The following is a 23,386-nucleotide window of genomic DNA, read 5'->3' as shown; positions in this document are numbered from 1 at the left end:
CCATTCGTTCGCAAACACTTCGTTCTCAAACAGTTCGTTCGCAAACAGTTCACTCTCAATCAGATCTTTCCCATACAGTTCACTCGCAAACAGTTCGTTCTGAATCAGTTCGTTCACAAACAGTTCACTCTCACGCAGTTCGTTCTCAAAAAGTTCACTCGCAAACAGTTCTTTCGAAACCAGTTCGCGGGGCGAGCTACCGTTCTTTAAAAAAAAAAACGACTGTTCGTTCACTCTTTTTTGCGAACTAGCTCTTCCGCACCGTTCGTGAACGGTTTGTCCATCTCTGGGCTTAACAGCAGCCAGTAAGCAGGCATCGATTAATGCTTCTCGAATATCGTGTTAATCTACCGAATCATGATTTTGTCATGGCTGCTAAACAAAATTCTATTGTTATCGCGAGGTGCAAAATAAAGCTAGGGGACCTTGGTCATGCTGAAGCAGTTCATTGGTCCCACGTACGTTGCACTCCGTTCAGGAAGGCACTGTTCTCCGAATGCGGTTTCTTATGGGCTCGATTTAAAAAAGGTGTGCGAGCTGCCTGAATTCGGGGTTATTCGGAATCAAGGAATAATCAAGCCAATAATCATAATTAATGTGTATGGAGGACCAAACGAGGACCCTCGTTTTAATTTATCATTTTAATCGATTGAATATTGATACAATACTCGGTGCTCCTCTGGCTCCTCTTCCCCGTGAGTTAGCAGGTTTAATATCTCCTCATGATCATGGGGGATCTCACTTGGATGAAAAACTCAAAACAAAAGACCCGGAAGTAGAAACGACACATTTTGGGTATTCAGAGGAATCGTTAGCTGATGTGTGGAATAACCTAGCCATGAAAATTAGTATGTAGGGGTTTTTGGGGCCGGGGAAGGTTTTCGTGACAGTTTGAGACCCCTTCCCCCTCTCTAAGTGGGGGAGAATTGTGTCTGAAAATAATCTGATATTATAATGTCGAGTTTTGGTAGAAGTACTAGGATTTTTATAGTAAAGGGTAATTTTAAAGAGTAGATTAGAAGAATAATTCTGCGGTTGGACCCATGAACAGCGCTTAGTAAGAAAACGTGGATGTGATAACGAAAAATATATTTTGGGCAGGACGAAGTTTGCCGGGTCAGCTAGTGCAAAATATATTGAGTCCGTAAACTTGAGAATCGGTGCAGCGAAATTAGTACGTTATTGAGCCGAATGGTCGTCTTAACAGATGATGGTCGACATTCTATGAACTTGTCGAAAGTTCTTCCGAACTCACTACTTGCATATAAGGAACTGCCGTATAAAACTTTTACAAATACAACACACTCTTCGTAGTGAACGGTAGTCATTACAATGTCACACACCATTGCAGAAATGGAAGTCGTTGTTCTACGTCAATAACACAAATGCAGTAAAAATTACGAAGATTCTACAGTTGCACTATGCCGATACCCATAGCCTGAGGGGATGGTACGACGGTTTACTTTGCTATTGTGGCCACTGTATGGGTTTTACTATTTCCTACAAGGTCTCCGACAAAAGGGTGCCTTAATTGTTGGAAGAATCTTCGAACTGGACATTATATTAAACACTTCTCTCTGTGAAAGGTTATTCATGTGACACTTGTATCTTAAAATTCTATGTAATTTAGCCCGTCCGAAAAGCAATGTGGAATACAATATTGTCAGTATTACTATTTGGGTAGCCAGATGGGAAAGCTCAAACTTAGTGGGATTTCGAATATGTCTCAGAGTTATGAACAAGACAACATTATAATTTCATTTCATTTCATTTAATTTCATATATGAAACAAAAAAAAAACTAAATACGTAATGTTGAGTCAGTTAACAACAAAAATTGTAACATACAGTGAATATACAATATGAATATTACTTGGTAATTGTAAAATAAAATATTTGGGAAACAGAAATGCACCATTCAAATTGAAAAAAATATAAATAGAACAGTACTATACTATCAAATAACAGGAAACCTAAAATCTCCAGCAGCACCAGACAGGAATGGACCCTTCCTCCATCCGCCCAGTGTTATTGTTAGCCACTGTGAAAGCCCTGAATATGTATACACAGTATGTTCAATAAATGAGGGGACTTTTTATTTAAATCATGGAACACGTAACGCCATCTGTTTAACGTTGATAACATTAGAAAGGCAAAGGTCTCACCTTTCAAACGCAGCCAACTTTATGTAAATCGGTTGACTGGTTAATAAGTTATTTTTTCGTGAGTTTTTGATGAAAAAACAGTTTCATGCTATCGACCACCCTCCGTATTTTCCTGATCTAACACCATGCGACTATTTTCTGTTCCCTAAACTAAAAAAAATCACGAAACAAAATTTATATTTGCTCTTTGTTCCATTGTATTTTTACGACACAAGCATAAAGCATAATGTCATTAAAAAGCGCATAACTTTTTAACCTGTCAACCGATTTACATAAAGTTGGCTGCGTTTGAATGGTGATACCTTTACCTTTCTGATGTTATCAACGTTCAACTGATGGCGTTACGTGTTCCATGATTTAAATGAAAATTCCCCTTATTTATTGAACATACTGTGTAGATATATGTATGTTTAAATACTAGTATAACATACTCGTCTGCATCTCTCCGAGAGGAACTAATGTGTCTACAAGCGTAGTTCCTACAATAATATAAATATGGAATTTAAAGCTACACAATCAAAGGTGTGTACGTGTGTGATGTGGAACCATCATCAACTGTGGTTGCGCTACGTATCAATTGCGCGTTCCTAGTATGCGACTAGCTGGTCTCCTGATTTTGTTGCCGTTTTTTGCCAGGTGGGGGGAGGTCAAATGTTTGGATTATGTAAAGTGATATTTGAGCAGAGCAACTAATGACTCGATAGTCAGCTCTTCTTTAAGATTTTGAGAATTTGAAAACGCCTTTCCGCAAACTTTTGTTTTCCGGCTGGAAAATACACAGAAAAATAGATTAAATGATTAGTAAATCTTGAAAGGGCAAGAGCGAAGATCTAAGCATGAAGCAGATACTCTATGCAACTGAAGCGAACGAATCAAAATGTGAAATAAAAGGCTATTGTGGCTATTGAGGCTGTATATCAGGGGCTGTTTTCGATTCCTTTCACGAATGCGATTCATTTGATGATCCCTTCAGAACCTCAGAATCATATGTGAGCGTGTCATGTTTAAACCTAATTGTAAACCAAAAATACGATTCTACCAAGCCGTAGTGCTTCAGGTGTGTAAAGAACTATGTTCACAAGAAAGCATTTTCTATGACAAACAAATATAGCACTAAATTCATTTCTTAGTAATACCTTATTCCGAACTCTCTATACTCAATGAAGTATTGCAATAGAATCGGAACGATGAACGTCAATTTCAAAACGGAAAGAAAGCGATTTATGAAGAAAATTATATCAGACCCAAGGTATTTGACCATTCCGTAGGATTATGCTTACCGCATGTCGGTTGCCGAACAGCATTTTTGCTTTATCCTCCTCCTGAGGTGACGGTTGTTCGTCAACTAAAACTTTCTTCAGCTTCAATTTTTGCTTTATCGCCTGAAAAAAGTTTATTGGTTCCACAAAATATGTTTCACAAGATTTTTTCGTGAATTTACCTGCGATAACAATACCCTCCGGCTGTCTGATTTCATTGCCAGCAGCAGATCCAGCCAAGTCCATGTCACATTGTGATATTCCAGCGTCGGAATCAACAGCGACAGATCGGTGATATCTTCGATGTTTTTCTCTTTATTGCCCTTATAGCTAACCCTCACAGGCACCTCCGGTATTTTTATGTAAATAAACAGCTTGTTCTTCTCGGCCCGCTCTTTCATCTTCTCCACATCATCTTGGATCCGTACGTAGAAATTGCTATCTTTCGAACTCTTCTTCCCGCGGGAATTGTTCGCCTTCTTCGACGACGGCTTTGTAGCTACCGAGGCCCCCGAACTGGAACTTGCACCATCCTCGAGCTCATCGTTCCCCTCGCTCTCGAGAGCATCTCGATCGGGGAAACAGAACTTCAGCATTGTGTTGTAAAATTTCTTGGAAATGGCGATCGTGATCGGAACAACATTAATCTCAAAATGCTCCTTCACAGATATTCCCCCAACGGGTGGTTTCTCACGGCAGAACACCCGAAGCACCCGCTTGTGGTCCACCGGCATGTCTCGCTGTATCTCCGTGGGACAAAGCACCTCCTTATAACTATCCCTAGGAATCAAATTGTTTATCCGGATGTAACCAAGTTCCAGCAAATGGTCAACCGAATCATCACTTTTAGAATTTTTGGTATATAAGAAATTACTAAGGATCAAATCAGCGATACCTATTTGACCGTCCGCTTCGGTCAGACGCCACTGAGCATGCTTGAAGCAGATCTCGTTGGCACGAACGATAGTGAGAGGTTTATCTTTCCTGATTGTTGCCAACCGATTGGAAGCGGACAGCTGAGTCTCGTTGTAGCAAGACAACATCACATCCAGTTCATCGCTCTTGTTGGACAGTATCTCCTTGAATTCGCGTATCATCTTCTGTACCTCTTCATACTCCACTCTCAACTCATCGCTATCGCCCTCTTCCAGGCGGGCTTTGGTAATAAAGTGAACATCTTTCTCCAAACAACGGATACGCGACATAAGACCACGAATCTCGGTCTGCAGATGTTGGATGGGACGCTTCTGATCCTCACTACTGTACAGCTGCAGTTGGAAACGCATTCGGGCCAGCCGTTCCGAAGCCTCTTTTCGTTGTGGTTCCACGTACAAAAGAAGATTGTTAACGATGTCCAAAATCATAGCGTATTGGAGGGAATTCGTGCACACGTCCAAGTCGTGATGCATCAATGTGAAGGCATCAACCGGTTCATCCTGGTTTTCCCACGGACTCATACTCTCCTCAGCAGGCGGTGGCGGCACTTCACTAATCGTACCCGGATCGATGCTCGTATCACCATAGCTCACGTAGAAGAACTCGCACTTACATCTAGATACGATACGTTGCAGCTGAATCGGGAACTTTCCTCCCCTGTAGCTATCCCCAGACACTCCCACCGTCTCCGAGACAACCCCACCGACGCTCTGTCCACTTCCCACCAGATGGGGCAAATCTGGAAACTCGTTTATCACAGTTGCATCCCTATCTTTCTCCTGAATATTATCAACCGTGAGCCACATAATCTCCGCCATTTCCCTCGTGTCTCCATCCTCCGCACTGACCGTCGCATAATACTGCATGCATTCCAACGAACCGACCCACGTCGTCTTCGACACAATCGTATGATCGCGCCAAACCGGTCTATGAACTCGCTGCAAAATCTCCGCTTTGGCTGCACTCAAAATCACATAACCGGACGTTTCGCATCCCTTCAGCAGCACCTGCGAGTTGACCAACGAAATGAACCAGTTGTAGTGCAACACATCCCCATCCTGGCAAGCCTGCAACCCCTTCAACTGTTGCTGCCGGGTCTGCGCCGACAGATCGTCACTGAACACCAGCGATTTGTGGTCCGCTTCGGATATCAACTGCTGCAGCATCACCAACCCATCGGAGGTTTCCTGGCGCTTGTTGATATGTTGTCGGCTGCTACCATCCGAGTGGTGCTGGGAAGCCGTTCCCTTGTCCTGACTGTTTCGTGATTTGAGCGGTGTATTGTTTCCCTCCTTCCGGAAACACTTCAGTGCCTCGGTCGAAAGATTATTCTTCAACCGCTGGCTCTTCATGAAGGAATCGAACAAAGCGAACGCTACATCCCGATTATCTTTGGTCCAGGCACCCTTCAGATCGTACACCACCAGCTTGTGGGTGGGGGTGTCCTTCTCCCGTTCATTACCGTTCGCGAGGAGGGCCTCCCGCCCGTAGGACACCTTTGCGACACTCAGGAAGTAGTACCTGTAAGAAAATATTGAATAACTCCAATGATGCGAAATTGATGGATAGAAAAATAATGCACCGTGATGTACCTATATATCGCTCAGCTAAGACAATATTTAACGTTTGTATACTCTGAAAATTAACGCTTGCGTTAATATATTGTTCTTAAATGTACTACTCGCTTGGAATTTGTTCCATTACTAATAAACATACGCATGAGAGCGTTGCTGTATTCATACTACCTATAATGATGGAAAACTATTTTGCACCTTTTGGTCCTAATCCCAACCGGCGAAAACATAATTTTCCTAATTCCGTTTATTATTGTTCCTAATTCCAATAATCAAACTGTTATAACAATGAATCGTTTCAAAAAGTAGGTTTGACAATGTTTTTTGTTGTAAACAAGTTCAATGAGATGAAATCAGTAATCGAATAAAAGACAATAGGAATAGGTTGTATATATCTTTTTAATGTTCTCTTTTTTGCGTTTTGGCGACAAGTTTCAGCTCTTTTTTTCTGTCTTTGTCTCTTTTCTTTTGTTTTACCTTTTCAAGTTTGTTTTAAAAGAGGTGCAATTTCCTTACTCGGAAATATTTCACCGTTGTTGTCGATCCTCCATTCTATAAAAACACGATCCCAAAAGTTTTTGAGTGTTCGGAAAAAGCTGACATCCAGCTGAGTAATTTGAGAGGAATTTGGTGGAAGACAAACCTGGATTATGTTTTTTTCGTGCTCGTTTCATATGAGACATGTTACTCATGTCCATCTAGAAAGAGTATAAAAGGAAACGGTTTTTTCTGCTGGACAAGCCAAGGATAAAAAAACATCCTTGAGACACAGGAAAAATCCTTTGTAGGTATGCATGACTCCAAAGGCGCCATCAGATGGACATTGTTAAGTTCAATCAGAATCTTCGGTTCCTCTCCTTCTTGGTCAGCCGTGTATAGCCCCTAATGCGGGTATTGACCGATAATCGGATCGAAATTCACGCGCTTCCTCGAAAAATACAACTTCATCACCCTTCGAGCTTCGTTCAAGACCAATCGTTACCCCGTTGTATCACCTGACACTTGCAGTAATAAACACATAGAACCCAGTTCTCTGAGGACGATGTTACTGGGTCAAATTTCAATTTTTCGATAGTTATTTTTAAAAAATATATTATTTTATTCGTTGTGATTAACGAATGTAATGATAAATCCATCATAAATAGCGGTCATGAAAAGTGATTTCATTTCAAGAATCCAAAGCGTCAAAGATCATGAGTAAGTCCAGACGAACCATCACCATCAATTTTTTTTTTTTATATGCAAATTAAGTATATTTCGTTGTTTTGTCAAAGCTGTTTACATCATTGATTTTAAAATTCAATACATAAATGAAAATTCAGCTCTCCTACATCTATCACATTATCGCAGTTCATGATAAACATTACATAGTTTATGAAAAGTTTCATAATTTTGGCTTTCATTTCTCCACTCATACCTCCTAAAATAGGTTGTATTAAATCGTCGAATATAAGTCTCCTGCTGCCGTTAAGTGTCGCTGCTACTTTTCTTTGAAGAAGCGTCCATGCCGCTGATACTCGTGGACATTCACTCAGTTTGTGTTTGAGTGTTTCACGTGCAGCGTTGCAGTGCAGGCATTGTTCGTTATCAACTCGTCCAATTGTGTGCCACAGAACACGATGCTCCATTTTTCCGTTTACTAATAGATACCAATTACTACGCTGGGCTGAAGTCAGTTTGTTGCTTCCAATATTGATCCACACGCGCATCCAATTCACTGTGGGATGCCGTAATTCCACTCTTGGCTTGGCTGTCTGATCGATAAACAAACGGTGAATTTGATCGGAGGAAGGATTCAGTTGAATCTGGGGAGGCAAACGTGGAAATGTTTGCAGGAAAGTTTTTAGGCAGGGAAGGTTCGGTGGGGGAAGGCGGGGATTTGCTTGAGTTATGAAGGAGGCATAGTAAGGAGTGGAACCAATCTCTTGAAGTTGGCGATTGATTAGTAGTGCTTTACACTTTAGCGCTGGTAGCTGTAGGTTCAGCCCTCCTTGTTTCCGTGGTCTTGCCAACTGTTGCATCGGAACGCGTGCTGGATGTCTGTTCCATAGTAGTATCCCCATAGTGGCAGTTATTTTTGCTGAATGCATATTGTACAATGGCAGAATCGATGACAGATACCATACTTTAGAAGTAACGAAGGTGTTGAGGAGTATCACCTTCTGATGAAGAGTGAGCGAGCGCAAAGAATGTAGCCGTACCTGGTGAGCTATTTTGCCTATCAACGTATTCCAATTAAGATTGATCATAATTCGTAGCGAGTTAGCAAAGATAACGCCCAGAATTTTGATACTGTCCTCCGTTCTCAACCAGTCCACTTGAATCGTATTTTCATTCACGAAGCCGACATTAATCGACGTCGTTTTATTCAGGTTGAGCACAGCGCCCAATACTCTCCCAAACCGACGAAACAAATCAAGCATTTGTTCAATTTTTCTCACAGATGTGACGACAACGCTGATATCGTCCGCATAGGCCACTATCAAGTCGTTATCGCACACACGCTCAAGCGAAACCAACAGAGGATGTAGATACAACACAAATAAATGCATCGAGATTGGATCTCCTTGTCTCACAGATCTTTCGATGGGAAAAGATGCCGTCATGCGTCCGTTTATCAGCAGGCGAGAAGAAGATAGTGCTGCGATTCGTCTAAGCAGTTCTACGAGCTGACTGTTTATGCCAGCCTGAGGGCATCCGTATACTAGCACATAGGATTTGACAGCGTCAAACATGTCCGGGTCGCAAATGCAATTTGCGACCACTGTCACTCGCGAGAAATGCCAAACTCTCAAGCTGGTGTAAAACAAGGCACTTAACATACTACCAGGTGGGTCAAAACGTGAAGTGGTTTTCTGCAGCCATTTAAAAAATACACAAAAGTAAATTAAGACGATTGAGCACAATTTGTGGAATATACTGATACTTTATGAAATACTCATTGCTATATTCATTATATTCATTACGTTTTACGCTGCAAGCGTTTCATTTATTGTCTTTGCGTTGAAGGCACCATAATGATTTGCGCCATTTGGAAAACGAAATTAAGGACGAAATTAACACACTTCTAGAACAAAAAATAATGAATGAAAATTTACTTTTCTGTATTCAATATGTATTCTATGTAATAGAGTAATACGTTTCCTCGAAAATTGTGAAATAATATGAAACTGAAATTGTGTTTGATGCTGATTTTATATTATAATGGTGAGTTTTTGTGATTATTGTGTTGTAAAATATTTGGAAATATACAACCAAATGGCTAAGTAAGCGTCAGGACTACGTGTTTTAAGTAATCGAATAACTTAAAAATCTACATACTATTTATAAGATTTCAAAACTACCTTCTTTAAATTTTCACGAATTTAACGATTGTTTCGAGTTAAATATGACGTTTACGTTTACGTGCGTTTTAAGCCAGATGTAAAGAAGGTATTTTAGTGCGGTGATAGCTGTGTTTACATTATAATATAATACTACATTTCAAGTGATCAACCTAGGGTTCTACGTTTTATATTATCATTCAGACCCTTGTGATCATCATGATCATTACATTTCACATAAATTTTTTTTTCAAAAAACAATTCTTTTTTTAGTTAGCGAATGGGCGCACCTTGTTCCATAGATTTGCCTTGAGTTCGCCGAGTAATTTGATAGGTTTGGCAATGACAGCTAAATTTGTAGCACATCTTGACTCGCGGATCATATCCCCTTGCCCGGGGCTTGGTTTATGCCGAGTGAACGCATGTTTCCGAAGCGGAACGAGTGTCTCACTCGATCGAAAGCATGGTCCAGATCGAACGATACAAGCTTACCCTTCTGTTTTCGTGCGGTTAATAACGCGATTCTGTCTTTGAGAGCCAGCGTGGCTTGGAAGATGTTATTGTCCGCATTAGAACATTTTTGGGCGTTGGTGAGAATGTTGTGTGCTGTCATTATGTTCTCTAAACGCACCTTCAAGATACGGGAGAGGAGCTTGTAGTCAAAATTAAGTAGGGAGATAGGTCTGTATGAGTTAACAGTGTCTCCAGATCCTCTTTTTTTTAACAAGGACAATAACACCGTCCACAAACTTTGATGGAAAATTAGACTCTAGCGCTTCATTCAAAATGAGATTTAATTCTCGGTGAATAACGTCGAAAGCTCGTAGGTAGAATTCTTTCGGAATTCCATCTGGCCCTGGCGATTTTTTCGAGGCGCTCGATTTAATTGCGCTCCAAATATCAGCTGTTGTGATAGCATCCATACACGCCGCGTTTGGCGCATCATTTTCTGGGATCATTCGGACACACTGAAAGTGATCGGGTTGTTCTATTTCTCTAACTGTCTCCGTATATAACTCGGAGAAATATTGGAGCACATGGTCTTGTATGCGTCGTGAATCGTCAATTACTTCACCATGATCGACATCTAGTCGTGTTATCGTTGTCCGTTTTCTTCTCCTTTCGCCGAGATGGAAGATCGATAGATACTCTCCTGCCACTATTTGCTCATGGATACGAACGAAAGCTTGCAGAGCGAGCATTTCTCCCTTGAGGCGGTTGATGGTTACTAGCATTCCCAGATTTTGGTAATAGCTGTCGTATGCCCGTCGTAGCTGCGTATACAGCGTTTGCTGCGCGTGATGAAACTCGTCATGAACTTGTTTTGATTTCCATTTGAAGAAGCTGGCTAGTTTTGGCTTTCCGTATAACAGCCACCATTCCATCCAGCTACCATAGTTACGTTTTTGGCGTGTCCAGAATTGCCATCGTGTCTGGAGCTCCGTTATGTTCTCGTTGGTAAGGAGATGGGGTCGAAGTGACCAAAAACCACGCCCGTGAGGTTGTCCGAGGTTTGGTAGACATATCCGTGATGTTAATGCCATGTGATCAGAAAACGAGCATGCATGTGTATGTACATTTCGTAATTGTTCACACAGACCTCTGCTTACATATATACGATCTAGGCGTGAGGAGGAGACGTGATATATGTATGTAGACGTGATATATGTATGTCCGACGTCATTCCTGCGCAGTTTAAGCCACACATCATGCAGCTGTAGCTGTTGGACGGTAGTCTGGAGAGAGGGACTCATGTTGTATCCCGTCGAATCACATTGCTGTATGACGCAGTTGAAGTCGCCAGCCAAAATAACATGATCGGTACGATGACGAAGGTAGAAGGCGATCGTATCATTGAAAAATCGTTCTCTCTGGGCACGATGAGTCGAGCCGGACGGAGCGTACACGCAGCAAAGCGTAGTATTGTGAATACGCAGAGCAACCAATCGCCCGTCCAAACTCTTCTCCACATGTGAAAATTGGATGTAGTCTTTCAACGCGATGGCGGTGCCCCTTCTCATGTGATCAACATTAGCTATGACGTTGTAGCCAGGGAGAGTAATTTGCTCGTTTTCTATTTCTTGAATGAACACGATGTCAAGCTCCATTGTTCGGATGAAGGTTCGAAATGCGTTAATTTTTGTGGTGTTCGTGTTCGTGTTTACGTTTACGGTAGCAATATTGTAACTGGTGAAGATACTTATTTCAGGAGAGGTCATTGTCCTGCAGATCATCGCCATCATCACAGCGCATTTTTTTGGTGCTTCGTGTTGAACGTCTGCTACATGTAGATGAGTCTGTCTCATTCCCGTTCGTTTTCCTCTGCAAATGTGATTTGCGAATAACTTTGGCTCGTTTTCGTTTTCGTGGTCTTGTTGCACATTTGTGGGTATAGCAATGTCGTCGAAATTCTCGCGCTGAACTAAAACAACAGGAGGAGGCATTGTGCTGCTTGTAGACATGTCTGTATCTGTTGATGCTGTTTTTGTTGTTTCTGCTGCTTTTGTGCCACTTGCCTTCGCAGCCCGGGATTGTGGAGTTAATGGTTTCGTACGTTGGGGTTTTGTGTTTTTAGCAACGTCTGCATACGATGAGCTGTTCGCTGCCAGTTTTTGGACAAGTAACTTTTTGTTCTGCACACACGAAACGCCGTTGTGAATAAATTCACTGCAATGTCGGCAGGTTTGTTGCTGACCATAGTATGATATGAGTGTCGTTTCACCATCGATGGTAACGTAGGATGGTATATTTTTTTTTCACCGTCATCCTTACGATACGGACGCCGGTCGGCAGCCCAGGGAAAAAATGTTTCTCGTCCCACACCTCTTCTCGAATGGATAATACTTCTCCGTATATACAGAGGAATTTGTCAATCTTTTGATTCGATACATCTTCGGAAAGATTGAATATTTTTACTTCAACCGCTCCATCCTCCATTTTTAGACGTAGTACATATGCCTTTCCGTCTACTGTAATTTCGTGCGTGTTGTCATTCTCTTCAACGACTTTTAGTGCAACTTCGAGAGAAGTAGTTTTAACAAAAGCGATCCCGAGATTGCGACTATACTGAATCCGTTTTATCTCCTCACGCTTCATATTGAGCGTTACTCCGACAAAACGGTGAACTTCCTCTGACGATGGCTTTTTCGGCACATTTGCATAATCGATGCGAAATGTGTTTTCGTGGCGTTTCATCGCGGACATCGCAATAGCACACGAAAACTCTCGTAAACTTTTCAAAATAATAGCCGGCGAAGGACTTCCGTAGACGATAGCAGAACACGAAACGCGTCTGTTCAACTCGGGAGTTGAGCGCTAACTGAGTATAGGCAAATAATATTGACAGGAGACCATACTCTGTGCTTGTCGTACTCTATCAGAGACCAAAAATGTAATTCGACGAATCCGGATTTCATCAAAAGTTATGAAGCGATGTCAAAACGTTCCCAATCATAAAAGTCAAAACACGGCATATGTTTGTTCCAAATTATTAGCAATCGAACAACCATCTTACGGAACGTGTTTTAACCCTTTGCGGTCGGAATAATTTTCCCTTGAAAGAGACCCTCTTATCTTTCCACACTAATAATATTTTGTTTATGCCGAGTACCGTTGCCTATTATTCATAGACAATCCGTATACATTTGTGAAAAAGTTCTCTAGACATTAAAAATCGCTTGGAAGAAAAAGTAAACTATTACAACGTTGAATAAAGCATTTAGGGGCTGTCCACATTTCTCCAGTTTTTGGAAAAAAATAAGAAAATTCAATTTTTTTTGCTTAAATTTCATTTGAAGTTTGTTTCTGTTTTCTATTCCATGTTTTATTGGTAAAAATGATAGCCTTATTAATTGTAAGTATTTATTTCAAATACTTCGATTTTTTCAGCATTGTCCGGGAAACTCTATTTTTTCCTCCGAATTCCATTTACCATAATCTGTTAAAGTTGACTGGCTGTTTGAGTTTTCAAAAAATCAAGCATTTGTTTGAAACTGGTTAAAAGCATTCATGGAAGAAAAGCGAATCTCTAAACAATACAGAAGTGGTTTAAAAAAAAAACCATTTTGATATCATCGCTCTGTTCAAATTGAGAAAATGTTGCAATGTATTACTAGTTCTGAATCGTTCAACAAACCCGAATTGTTACTCAAATACATGTAGGATAGACAGGGGCAATATGGTCCCCCTAAGAACGTCCTAAATCCTGTAGGAACATCTACAAATTATGCTACATATTAAAACCTCACGATTCAAAACCTTATTGATCGATGAAGATTGTATGAATACGTTTTAAAAAAGATTTATGTGGAAAAATTACCCTTTAAAAATGTGTTCCATTTCCGTCGATCGAAAACACTACGAGGCAAAATGGGCCACCATGTGGGGCAATATGACCAATTTAAGCATGTTTTCGTAAAGGAATAACGTAACAAGTTCATAAAACGAAAGCTTTTTCTATTTTGCAACTTTCACGTGTATTTTATTGGATTTCATTCAGTTTGCATGTACAAAAGATAACAATATGATCAAAGTGATTGGACTACAATTTCACGTTGCTCAAATCAGGAACAGAGAAAATATCTGTGCATTGGTTCCGTTTATTGCCATCCGTAGAGGAACTGAATTGTGTCCCACAGTAGCAACATAAGGAATATTCTAAAATGGTTACTCCTTTCTCAGCACTCAGCGCTCATCTGTCTTTTTCTCCGTATTGCTAGGATTTTGGAATTTTTGGTCTGCACCCGTTGAATAAAGATAAGAATTTTTAGTTTGCTGCTCCTATGGAAAAAAAGATAGTTACCCGAATCACTGATGTTTTATCGACGTTGAATTGCCTTTCTGGTGGAGTGTTGTATGTCTGCTGTACGTCCTCCAGTAGATCGTAGAATTTCCCGACTGCAACGCGATTGAATCATTTAGTCCTGGCGGCGGACGTTGCTTCTGGTATCCGAAGTGAAATTTGTGGATGACACTTTCGAAAACCAGCCAGCCAATCTATTCCGGCTAATTGCTTTTGACTATTGAAAGGGTGAGAAATATGGAGCAGCAAAGGGTCTGCACAACGTAAATAACGTTCAAGTGTTTCTCGCGGGACACAATGTACTAAGACTGCATGTCGCACTAACGTACCACCCTTCACTGCTTCGATTGCCGCTTCCAAGGTGGTCTGTGACCACTTTTTACGATCGGATGTTCTGGTATAACTCCGCACCAAAATTCACCATATAGCTATTTTCAACTATGTTTACAAATTTTGACAGCTGTATTTACAGGTTATGTTGAGAAAACGCCTCGTCATACTGCCCCAAGCAGGTATGACCATTCCGCCCCGTACATCAATAAATAAAAATGAACCGATCTTTTGCATGAAACGGCAAAGCAGCCCAATAAATCAATGAAAATGTTTAGAAATAATACCTGTACGAATTTATATGAAGAGCAGAGTCATAGATTTCAGCATGGAGCGTACAGAGCTTATTTTGTTGACTCCTTTTTTATGTTTTTCGTGATAATCATTCAGTGTGATATTTCATTCAATATCTTTATACAACAATTGAATTGGAATACGGGTTTCACGAAAATACTTAATAAGAGCATTTCTAACACAATTGTTGGCAAATAAGTGTTATTGGTTCAATAACAAGCCCAAACGAACGGTGACCCATTTCGCCCCGCCTGGTCATATTGCCCCTATCTACCCTACGTTAGACAGTGTCCAATTTCTGATGGTGTTCATTTAACTGATCCTCAGATTCATTATAACATTAGTTACTATTCGCTTTGACTGCATTAAGCTTCGTTTCTGGAAAGGTATAATGACAATGGATTGTTGGAGTGAACACACCTTGAAAATAAAATTATTAATTAAAATTTACTTCTCCGTATCGAATTGTATTCTATGTAATTGAGATTTATATTAATGTTCGAGTGGTGAAAAATCCTAAAAGAATTTGTCTAATAATAGATTTTAATTTAATGATTCAAGCGGGAATATCACAGTAGTTAAGTCGGGGCCAGGACTAGATGTTTCATGGTATCAAATAACACCGAGTCAAAATTTTCACTCAAATTTTTAAAATTTTGAATTGACTTAGAGCCTATTAATCTAATAGAAAGTATGGCGCGACTAGATGTCGACATTGTACATTCGTGATCGCGGATTGCGAAATATTTTCTCGTCTAAGCATCAATGACCTTCACCTTAACAGGTTCGGTAGTGCCTGGCGGCTATACTGAACCTAGTCGGAACGAACAACCTGCAGTATCCTTGTGATCGATGATTTCGATGACCTATAACCCTTAATTAGACATAGACATAGACATAGACATACGTTCGATTAAAGATACCTCGTTTTGTTCCACAATATTTCAGCATCCTTAACGCAACTTGAAAATTCCATCCTTTTGAACTTCTTTGTTTTCTCGTCAAAAACCTGAGCAAGACGATTTTTATGCTATACAGTGAGTTGAAGTTCTTACAGGAATCTTAACGATTGAATATATAAAGATGCAATATCTGGTGAGTAAGGCGGATGTAGCCTTAGAAGCGCCCTGGAAGTGTTCTGGATCTTTGATTTTAATAGGTTCAGCTGCGAGCAGTACTTGTTGGAATTCATCGAGTAGCTTGGTAGAAGCTCATAATATAAATTTTCTTCCAGCATCATCAAACACATGGATGGCTTGCAAATGTAAATGTGGTATTTATAGTAAATGGATGAGTTTTTTTTTTCCATTCCAATAAAATATATTTTTTGCACAACGAATATTTTCGATGGTACAGATTTTTGGAAAAAAGATGGTAAATATTTTTATCCTCTCTGGTACAGATTAAAATGTGGCAACACTGGTTGCATTCTTTAATGTGATCGATTCAAATCCCATCGGTTTGTGCAAATGTTGCAACCATGGATTGGAGAATGCTAAAGTTTATCTCGTTCGGATTGCCATATGTAAAATTCGATCGGGTAACGAAATAAGGATTGATATGTAGTCCATACATTGTAGCGTTTTTCGTACCCATGCTTCACCAGGTGCTCATGAACGGTGGTTTTAGACATCTGTAGCGAATCTTCTAATTCATGTGTCGTGTATCGAGGATTTAGTGATTGTCGATTTGATTGTCATGGACTTTCCAAACAACCCAATAGAAGTGTATTACAAAAATTACCAGATATCAAAAGATAAAAACAGCATTGTAAGAAACAGATCCCCACAGATACGGCCCGTGCGCCCATGGAAGAATTTATAGTTCGTTTCAATTTTCGGAAAACTTGGGAGTTCTAGAAAAAAATAAACGAAACAGTTTTGTCATCAATAGCGAAATCTGAATTGAAACTCGTACTTAAGTCGTGATTTTTAATACTACAAAAACTTCAACAAAATTTGTGCCTTTGGGTGCCTTTATTCTGACGGAATTCATAGTCCCCTATTACCGATTGGAATAAATTGATCGATCCCAGTTCATATGTGTTCCCTTCAGAATATACATTTCAGGGAAGAAATTCAACCATATGGAAAAATATGGATGTTTGACCGGGCAGCTTCCTCAGGCAGCTCGGTCTTTTTTTATCGATGAATACGATGAATACAGAGTACTCAGGGTGGGTTAAAGTTTAAAAAATCTTGTAAATATAAGCAGATATCATTCGATTTTAACTATAAACATGAATGTGTTACGTTAAAAAATATATAATGTTTCCACGTGGACATTTACATTTTGACAAATCAGCCTACACTTGAAAAACTCATTTATTAGTAAAAGTAAAAAAGGTTTACACTCACCTGCAAATGTCCCCGTTCGAATTCGAAATACTCTCCGAGCTCCCATCGGCTCGATCGCTCATCGTAGTCGTGCGCAGCCATATCTCCGCATCGTTCAGCTCACAGTTCATGTAGATGATAGCCCAGTCGGCACGGGGCCGATGAACCAATCCATCGTCGATCGGCGACAAAGTGAGCGTGTGCTCCGAACTTAACGTGATTCTACCGCCGTTCAGCTGGAAACCACGATTCAACGCGTGCGACATCCAGTAGAAGATTTGGAACTTGTGTAAACTCATCTGCAGATTCGCCTTCCGGTAGTGTCGACTCAGTTGCTTCTTTCGGGGTCGAACATTGTTGAAAACAGGCCCGCGCCTGGTGGGGCGCGTCACACCGGACAGAATCAGCTTGAGGCTCTCGAACCACCGCAGTGTGCTCCCGTACAGGACCAGATTCGGCACGTCCGCATCGGACACATTTTGCTTGATCTCGAACGAAACCCAAATGTTGAGGTTTTGGGAGCGGAAAGCGCGGAAGGAATCGTGCACCTGGTTGCTCGAGTACTCCGGCAGCTTGTCCGGAGCGCACGGAATGACAGCGTGATGATCGTTGGGGTTTGCCAGGCAGGCCCAGTTCAGCTTGAAGGTGAGCTTGAGGTTGGGAAGATGCAGGAGGCGACAATCGTCGTAGCGGGATGCTGTGCGTACGAAAACGTTCAAATCTCCTTTGAACATAATTTTAGCGTTTGTGTAAACTATGCCACAATTGTTCCAAGTCAACTCCATCTCCTCGGTGGTATTATACGGGTCAAGCGAGGCGTGCAGCAGGATGGTGAACTGCTTGGCGATTATCGTTAATCGACCATGCATAAGCAGACGCATCTTGTCCCAGAATGGAAGCGGTGGACTGGGGTCCCGTGAGGGAGCGGAAATTTTCTCCATCATCAAATTGCACTGTGCCATCACCGGTTCCCAGCATGGTCCGAAGGCATACGCCAGATAATCCAGCTCCCAATCGAAGTCATGGTAGAACTTAATCGATTGCATACTTCGCTCTATTGTGTGCGTCCCGAAGGGTGCACCTACCTCAATATCAACATCCCGTTTAGCCCTCCGAGGTGGTGCCATCTCTGCCCCCGCTAAATGACCAAACAAATGCATGGCTTTCACATGGAACATCGGTTGGGGGTAATCTCTGAGCATGAATTTCCACTCGGAACAACTGATGTTGACAGCTCGACACCAAAGCGTCACAAATTCGATACCCTCCTCTGGCCATGGGCTCTCAGCGTCTATCTCACGTATCATACGAATTGCGTTCTCCGATCCATGTACCGAGGGATCAGCCATGGCCATAATTTCCAAATCCGTCATAACCCAAGCGATTAAGCGCGTCCGAGGTGGACCTGTTTCCGACAGTTTCTTCGACCGTTGAATGTAAATCTCCGAGTTCTTCTTGATAAGATTGGCATTCAGTTCTTCCAGGGTTCCCGCCGGGAGAATCAATCGCTCCGCGCACAGCTGTGCTATTTTCTGATCGAACAACTCCTTCCGCTTGACGCTTTCATTGTACTCGTCCAACAGCAGCACGTAGTTATCACGAAGTTTCACCTCGAACGGGTCGTCACTCATTTCCATTAAAAACTCTTTGATCTGAATAAACATGTCACTTGGCAGAGGCGAATCCTGCGTGAAAGGCTTCTTCTTGTAGCCATGTATCGCCTTCAGCCACTTGTAGATCGACACGAACTCATTCACTATCGCCCCGTAGAAGTCATGATCGTACGGAAAGATCACCCGAACCACGCCGATCGTCGTCGCCCAAACCTTGTTACTCGTCAGTCGAAAGCTGTCGTAGTGCTGACGCTCTGCCCGCAACACATCCATCTCCGCCATCTGGTGACTGTCCACATCTTTGAACGTGAAAATATGCTGATCATCAATCTTGATGAACATGTTCTCGAACGAAATAAACCACCGCTCTTTTCGACTGATGTACAAATTTTCACTGAAAAACTGCATCGAATGGCGATCGCTTATTTTGATAGCGAACTCGGCGTTTCCCTCCGCATACAAATCAATAATCCACGCTCGCTGTTCCCCCGTGGGGGAACTCTTTGGTAACGTTTCCGCCGTGGGTAATTCCAACGGGGGCTGTGCCATTTTTTTCGTCTCTAAGGCTGCCTTCAACTCCCTGATCTCCCCGAACAGGGTAACAATGTGCATATGGAGATTGGCATTCCACATCGCACCGGTATCGTCCAAAAAGTGGACGGCCAACTTCGGATGCCGTGGGTGATCGGTGTGCTCCACGCGAATCACTTTAAAGTTCGCAAACATGTTCTGCAGCTCCGCCGGTGCAAACTCCGATCCGGAGCTGTGTTTGAAATCCAACATTTCCATGTGGAACTGATCCAGTTTCAGGACATTTATCGAAGTTGTTTTCGCCAAGGACAGCTCGCTCAAGTTGGCCAGCACACATGTGTCGAACTTATTGAAGAAGAAACTCGTTGCGTCGGTTATTTTGGCACTGATCAGAAACCCTGGCTTCGTTCGCTTCAGCGAGGAACAATCCAGAAGCGATCCATCCACCGACGGGAAGTACGCGAGCGAGTTCTTCCTCGCCAACCCGGACGAACGGTACTGTTCGAGGCACTGCTTCGCCTGCACCAGATACATCGCCAGCGTGGGGCTGTACTCGGTCCGGAAGGTATGGATCGTGAAATCAAGCTTGGTGGCATCCCCGTAACTACTCAGTTTGATCAGACTGACGCCCACGTAGAACGGGCTGCCCCGGATGTGGCTTTTCTTCAGCCGCTGGCCGAAGTCTTTATGGGCCACGCTCCCGTTGAGGGACCACCATAGTGACTCGATCATTAGCTCGGCGCTCCAGTGGCGCTTCTCCAGAACTAGATTTAGCAAGCGATTCTCGTACACGCTACTTCTGGTTTCCGCGAACTGGTCCAACAGTAGCTTCGTGTGGTTGCAACAGATGGAGGAGATCTACGAATCGAAGAGAATAGGACACTTTAGAAGAAGCAGATGTTATGTTTTCTCTAGGTTTTAATAATAGGTACGAGTATCACAGCCAAGTTGTTTGTCCGATACCGAAGAATTGAAAGTAAACGACTGAAGACTTGTTTGGTATTCAAGGATTTGGTTTCAATTATAGGATGCGCCAATAAATTTTCTGTTTTTTTTGTTTTGTTTCATTCTTCTTAAATATTTTTTCATTTTATATTTTAAATTTTGTTTATTTGGCTTATTCAAGTTATTTGTTATAACCTCCACCTTTATTGAACACTTTACCCAGACGATTGCTGAATTACTTCGCGATTTTTCATCACCTCGGATATTATTTTAGAATGCATCAAAATTTTTGAAATAACTCTTCGAGTGAAAGTTTTAATGATGTTGAAAAGAAACAGATGTTTTGTAGAATCAGCTGAAGAAGGTTGATCCATGATTCATGCTTGCCTTGCAAGAATAGTAATCAGGTTGACGGTGCACGCAAGCTTTATTTTAATCCAGTACACGGTCATGGACGATTGTATGTTTGTTTCATCATCAGCATAATTCCGCATTTGCAATCAACAAAACATCAAACAACCTTTAATCATTTCGATCTACAATTGACAACGCATTAAAGCAACAACAATGTGTGCGTGTGAGGCAGAAACACACAAGTGCCATCCATCAGACGGCATGAAACCCCACGTTTTGCAAAATCCAAAAGAATCATTGTTGTGCCAAATAGGTTATGTTATTTCAAGATGATTTATCATAGAGTTCGTAATCATTGAAACCACAATTACTGCCAGAATTTCAAAAAAATTATACAACAAAATGTAAAAAAATACGTCAAAATGTTCCTGTTACAAGCTAGTCAAGATAGCTAACAAAGAGATAGTCCGTTGTTAATAACTTAATTTTGTTCTGCTTCTGTGTTATACAGTGTCGGACAAAACAATAAGACCACTACATATGCGAAAGTAGCAAGTTGTATAACTTTGAGAAAAAATACTCGAACTTAGTGTTTCAATCCATCAATAATCCTTTATTTGTCTTTTTCGAAGAAATAAAACATATCCACGGTTAAGAAACAGTAATTCATATAAAAATACTCTTTAGCATACTTAAGAACAAAAATAACACCTAACCAGAGTAGGAAAAATTTAAAAAACAAATTCATGTCGGGAAAAAGCCTAATTCTCCATTCCGTGCTTATAAAGGGGTTTTCAATAAGAGCTTTTTAAATAAAACAAACGATTTTATATATCAATAAAATTCTTTATTCATGTGAAAGTACATTTGATGCAATTATGTATGGAACTCGATTTCTTTTGCATGGCCTCCACGGGCACGCTTGCAGAAGTCCAGCCGCTGAACCCAATTTTTGACGGTTTTCAAGCACAAATTGACCGATACTGCAGCAATTTCACGTTCGATATTCGTACGAAGTTCATCAATCGTCGCTGGCTTAAAATAGTCTAACGGCGTCAAATCGCACGGCTTGTGGCGCCGTCCTGTTGAAACTACTTATTGTCCAAGTCCATATCATCCAATTCGGGCCATAAATATTCGGTTATCATTGAGCGGTAGCGATTCCCATTCACAGTAACGTGCCGGTCTTGATCATCACGGAAGAAGTACGGCCCAATGACGCCGCCGGACCATAAACCGCACCAAACCGTAATTTTTTCGGGATGCAATGGTGACTCGAGAAGCACGTGTGGATTGCTGCCTGACTAATAACGCATATTTTGCTCATTGACGAAGCCATTCAGCCGGAAATGAGCCTCATCGCTGAAGATGATTTTTCGATGAAAATCCGGATCATTTTCAAGTTGTTGTTCAGCACAATTCACGAACTTACGACACTTCTGGTGGTCAAGCGGCTTCAGTTCTTGTGTCAATTTGATCTTGTAAGGATGTAGGCCAAGATCTTCTCGCAAAATTCGTCACAACGACGTCACAGAGATGCCCAACGCTTGAGAACGACGAGTGAAAAGGGGAAAAATCGTTTTTTCTAATCATCGGTTAACTTTGAAAAATCATAACTCAAAAACGAAAAAAATAGCATCTTTGATATCGAGGTATGTTATGTGAAAAAATCTCCGCTTTCAAGAAAAATATTTAAAAATATAGCGCCCTCTATTCCAAAGCCATGAAAACAAAAAAAAACGACTAAAATCATTAATTACGAAAACAAAATCCATTTTTTTGCAAGTTCAATATTTTTCAACAAAAGGATTATTAGCTTCAATTTGATATATTGATCATCTAAATCTGTTCAGCGGTTCAAAAGTTGTGAATTCTTGAATAAAGTCATTTTTGGGAAAAAGTGGGAAAAATGATTTTTCGGACCACCCTAAAATGGAAATAGGGACCCTAAAAGGAAAAGAAAAAATATACGGGTCTAATGTTTTGCGACAAAGAACAAAATTACCACTTTTGACGATAATCTGAGAACCACTATATCGGTTTGGCATGGAATGGCTGTATATAAATAAAAATGATTTGGTGTCCGTTCCTCACGATTTAACTGGAGAACGGAGCAATGGATTTAACAGTCAGTATCAGGATTGATGTGTCAAAATGTTATGTTATGGTGTCTTCGTAGCATAATTGGTTGCGTGTCCGCTACTAAGCGAACGATCATGAACTCATAACTCAGGGCCCCTCAACTGACCATCTTAGTGTGTTATTCTAGCTACTATGTCCACGCAACAATCATCATGTGTCGGTAATCCCAGTCCCTTACTGCTCACATTTTCGGTCTGCTGCATCGGTAATTGGCACTATTAATAACGCAACAAAGGAAGCCTCATATCAACAGTCCCGCTGTGAACAGCTCAACTGTGAACATTCGAACAATAGCAATATTCTTACGCCGAAAAAAGGCGACATGTGTTGTGCATCGATAGAATAGGAATTCTCTTGCGCCTAAACGGCAACTGTGTTATAGATAAAACAAATGTTTATCGATAGATAGCGATACTCTTACGCCTCAAAATGGTAACAGTGTAATATACAACAAAAGTTATCCTAAGATAAAAAATGTACACGAATGAATTCGACTCTGTTACAGCTGAATTGCTAAATGAGCCTAATAAAATAAACTGTTGGAATAAAAAAAAAAGTTATGTTATTTATTGATTTGTCAAAAAAAAATGGGTGGGTTATATCTATGATATAACCGCAAGGTTGACGTGGGACTACCTTAGCTTAGCAATCATTTGTTCGTATTGATTTAATTTTTGATTGAATGAAACAATTTCCGAATTCATCTGAATTCAATATGTTTGATTTGTGAGTAAAAAGATTGTATGATACCATGTGAGGTCAATTCATGCATTTGGATAGATTA

General features: G+C 41.0%; 2 protein-coding genes and 1 long non-coding RNA gene across 5 annotated transcripts in view; 1 reads left to right on the top strand and 2 right to left on the bottom strand.

Annotated features, from left to right (window-relative positions):
* Positions 1-23,386, bottom strand: part of LOC129771468 (protein hobbit) — a 47,062-nt gene that overhangs the window by 16,581 nt on the left and 7,095 nt on the right. The window contains exons 4-8 of one of the 3 annotated variants that reach the window (XM_055775143.1): positions 17,039-20,019; positions 3,606-5,880; positions 3,445-3,546; positions 3,301-3,315; positions 1,813-2,930 (exon numbers count right to left, since the gene is read on the bottom strand). In XM_055775143.1, the coding sequence (XP_055631118.1) occupies positions 2,880-2,930; positions 3,301-3,315; positions 3,445-3,546; positions 3,606-5,880; positions 17,039-20,019 (5,424 nt within the window). In that variant the 3' untranslated portion in view covers positions 1,813-2,879. Of the gene's footprint in view, positions 1-1,812; positions 2,931-3,300; positions 3,316-3,444; positions 3,547-3,605; positions 5,881-17,038; positions 20,020-23,386 lie in introns of those variants that run through there. The other 2 variants (XM_055775144.1, XM_055775142.1) reach the window with 2 other exon arrangements.
* LOC129771473 (uncharacterized) lies at positions 5,952-8,959 on the bottom strand. The gene is made up of 2 exons (XM_055775150.1): positions 7,351-8,959; positions 5,952-5,994 (listed from the first exon to the last, which is right to left on the bottom strand). The coding sequence occupies exons 1-2, from the start codon at positions 8,753-8,755 to the stop codon at positions 5,963-5,965; spliced, it is 1,437 nt and encodes a 478-aa protein (XP_055631125.1). The 5' UTR covers positions 8,756-8,959; the 3' UTR covers positions 5,952-5,962.
* Positions 7,806-23,092, top strand: LOC129771475 (uncharacterized). Its single transcript, XR_008742384.1, has 3 exons — positions 7,806-8,305; positions 8,377-8,763; positions 22,730-23,092. It is a non-coding gene; the product is annotated as an uncharacterized LOC129771475 (long non-coding RNA).

This window comes from Toxorhynchites rutilus, chromosome 2, assembly GCF_029784135.1.
Source record: "Toxorhynchites rutilus septentrionalis strain SRP chromosome 2, ASM2978413v1, whole genome shotgun sequence".
NCBI classification, from domain to species: Eukaryota; Metazoa; Arthropoda; class Insecta; order Diptera; family Culicidae; genus Toxorhynchites; species Toxorhynchites rutilus.
The sequence above is the reverse complement of the archived record's forward strand: the minus strand, read 5'-3'. Positions and strand labels throughout refer to the sequence as shown.

Bases quoted from the DNA above. Each gene is read 5' to 3' on its own strand.
- LOC129771473 (XM_055775150.1), bottom strand. From the start codon at position 8,755: ATGTTAAGTGCCTTGTTTTACACCAGCTTGAGAGTTTGGCATTTCTCG. The intron at 5,995-7,350 runs GTATGAGTGGAG...GTTAATTTTCAG, and splicing joins AATACAACCTATTTTAGGAG to AGTATACAAACGTTAAATAT.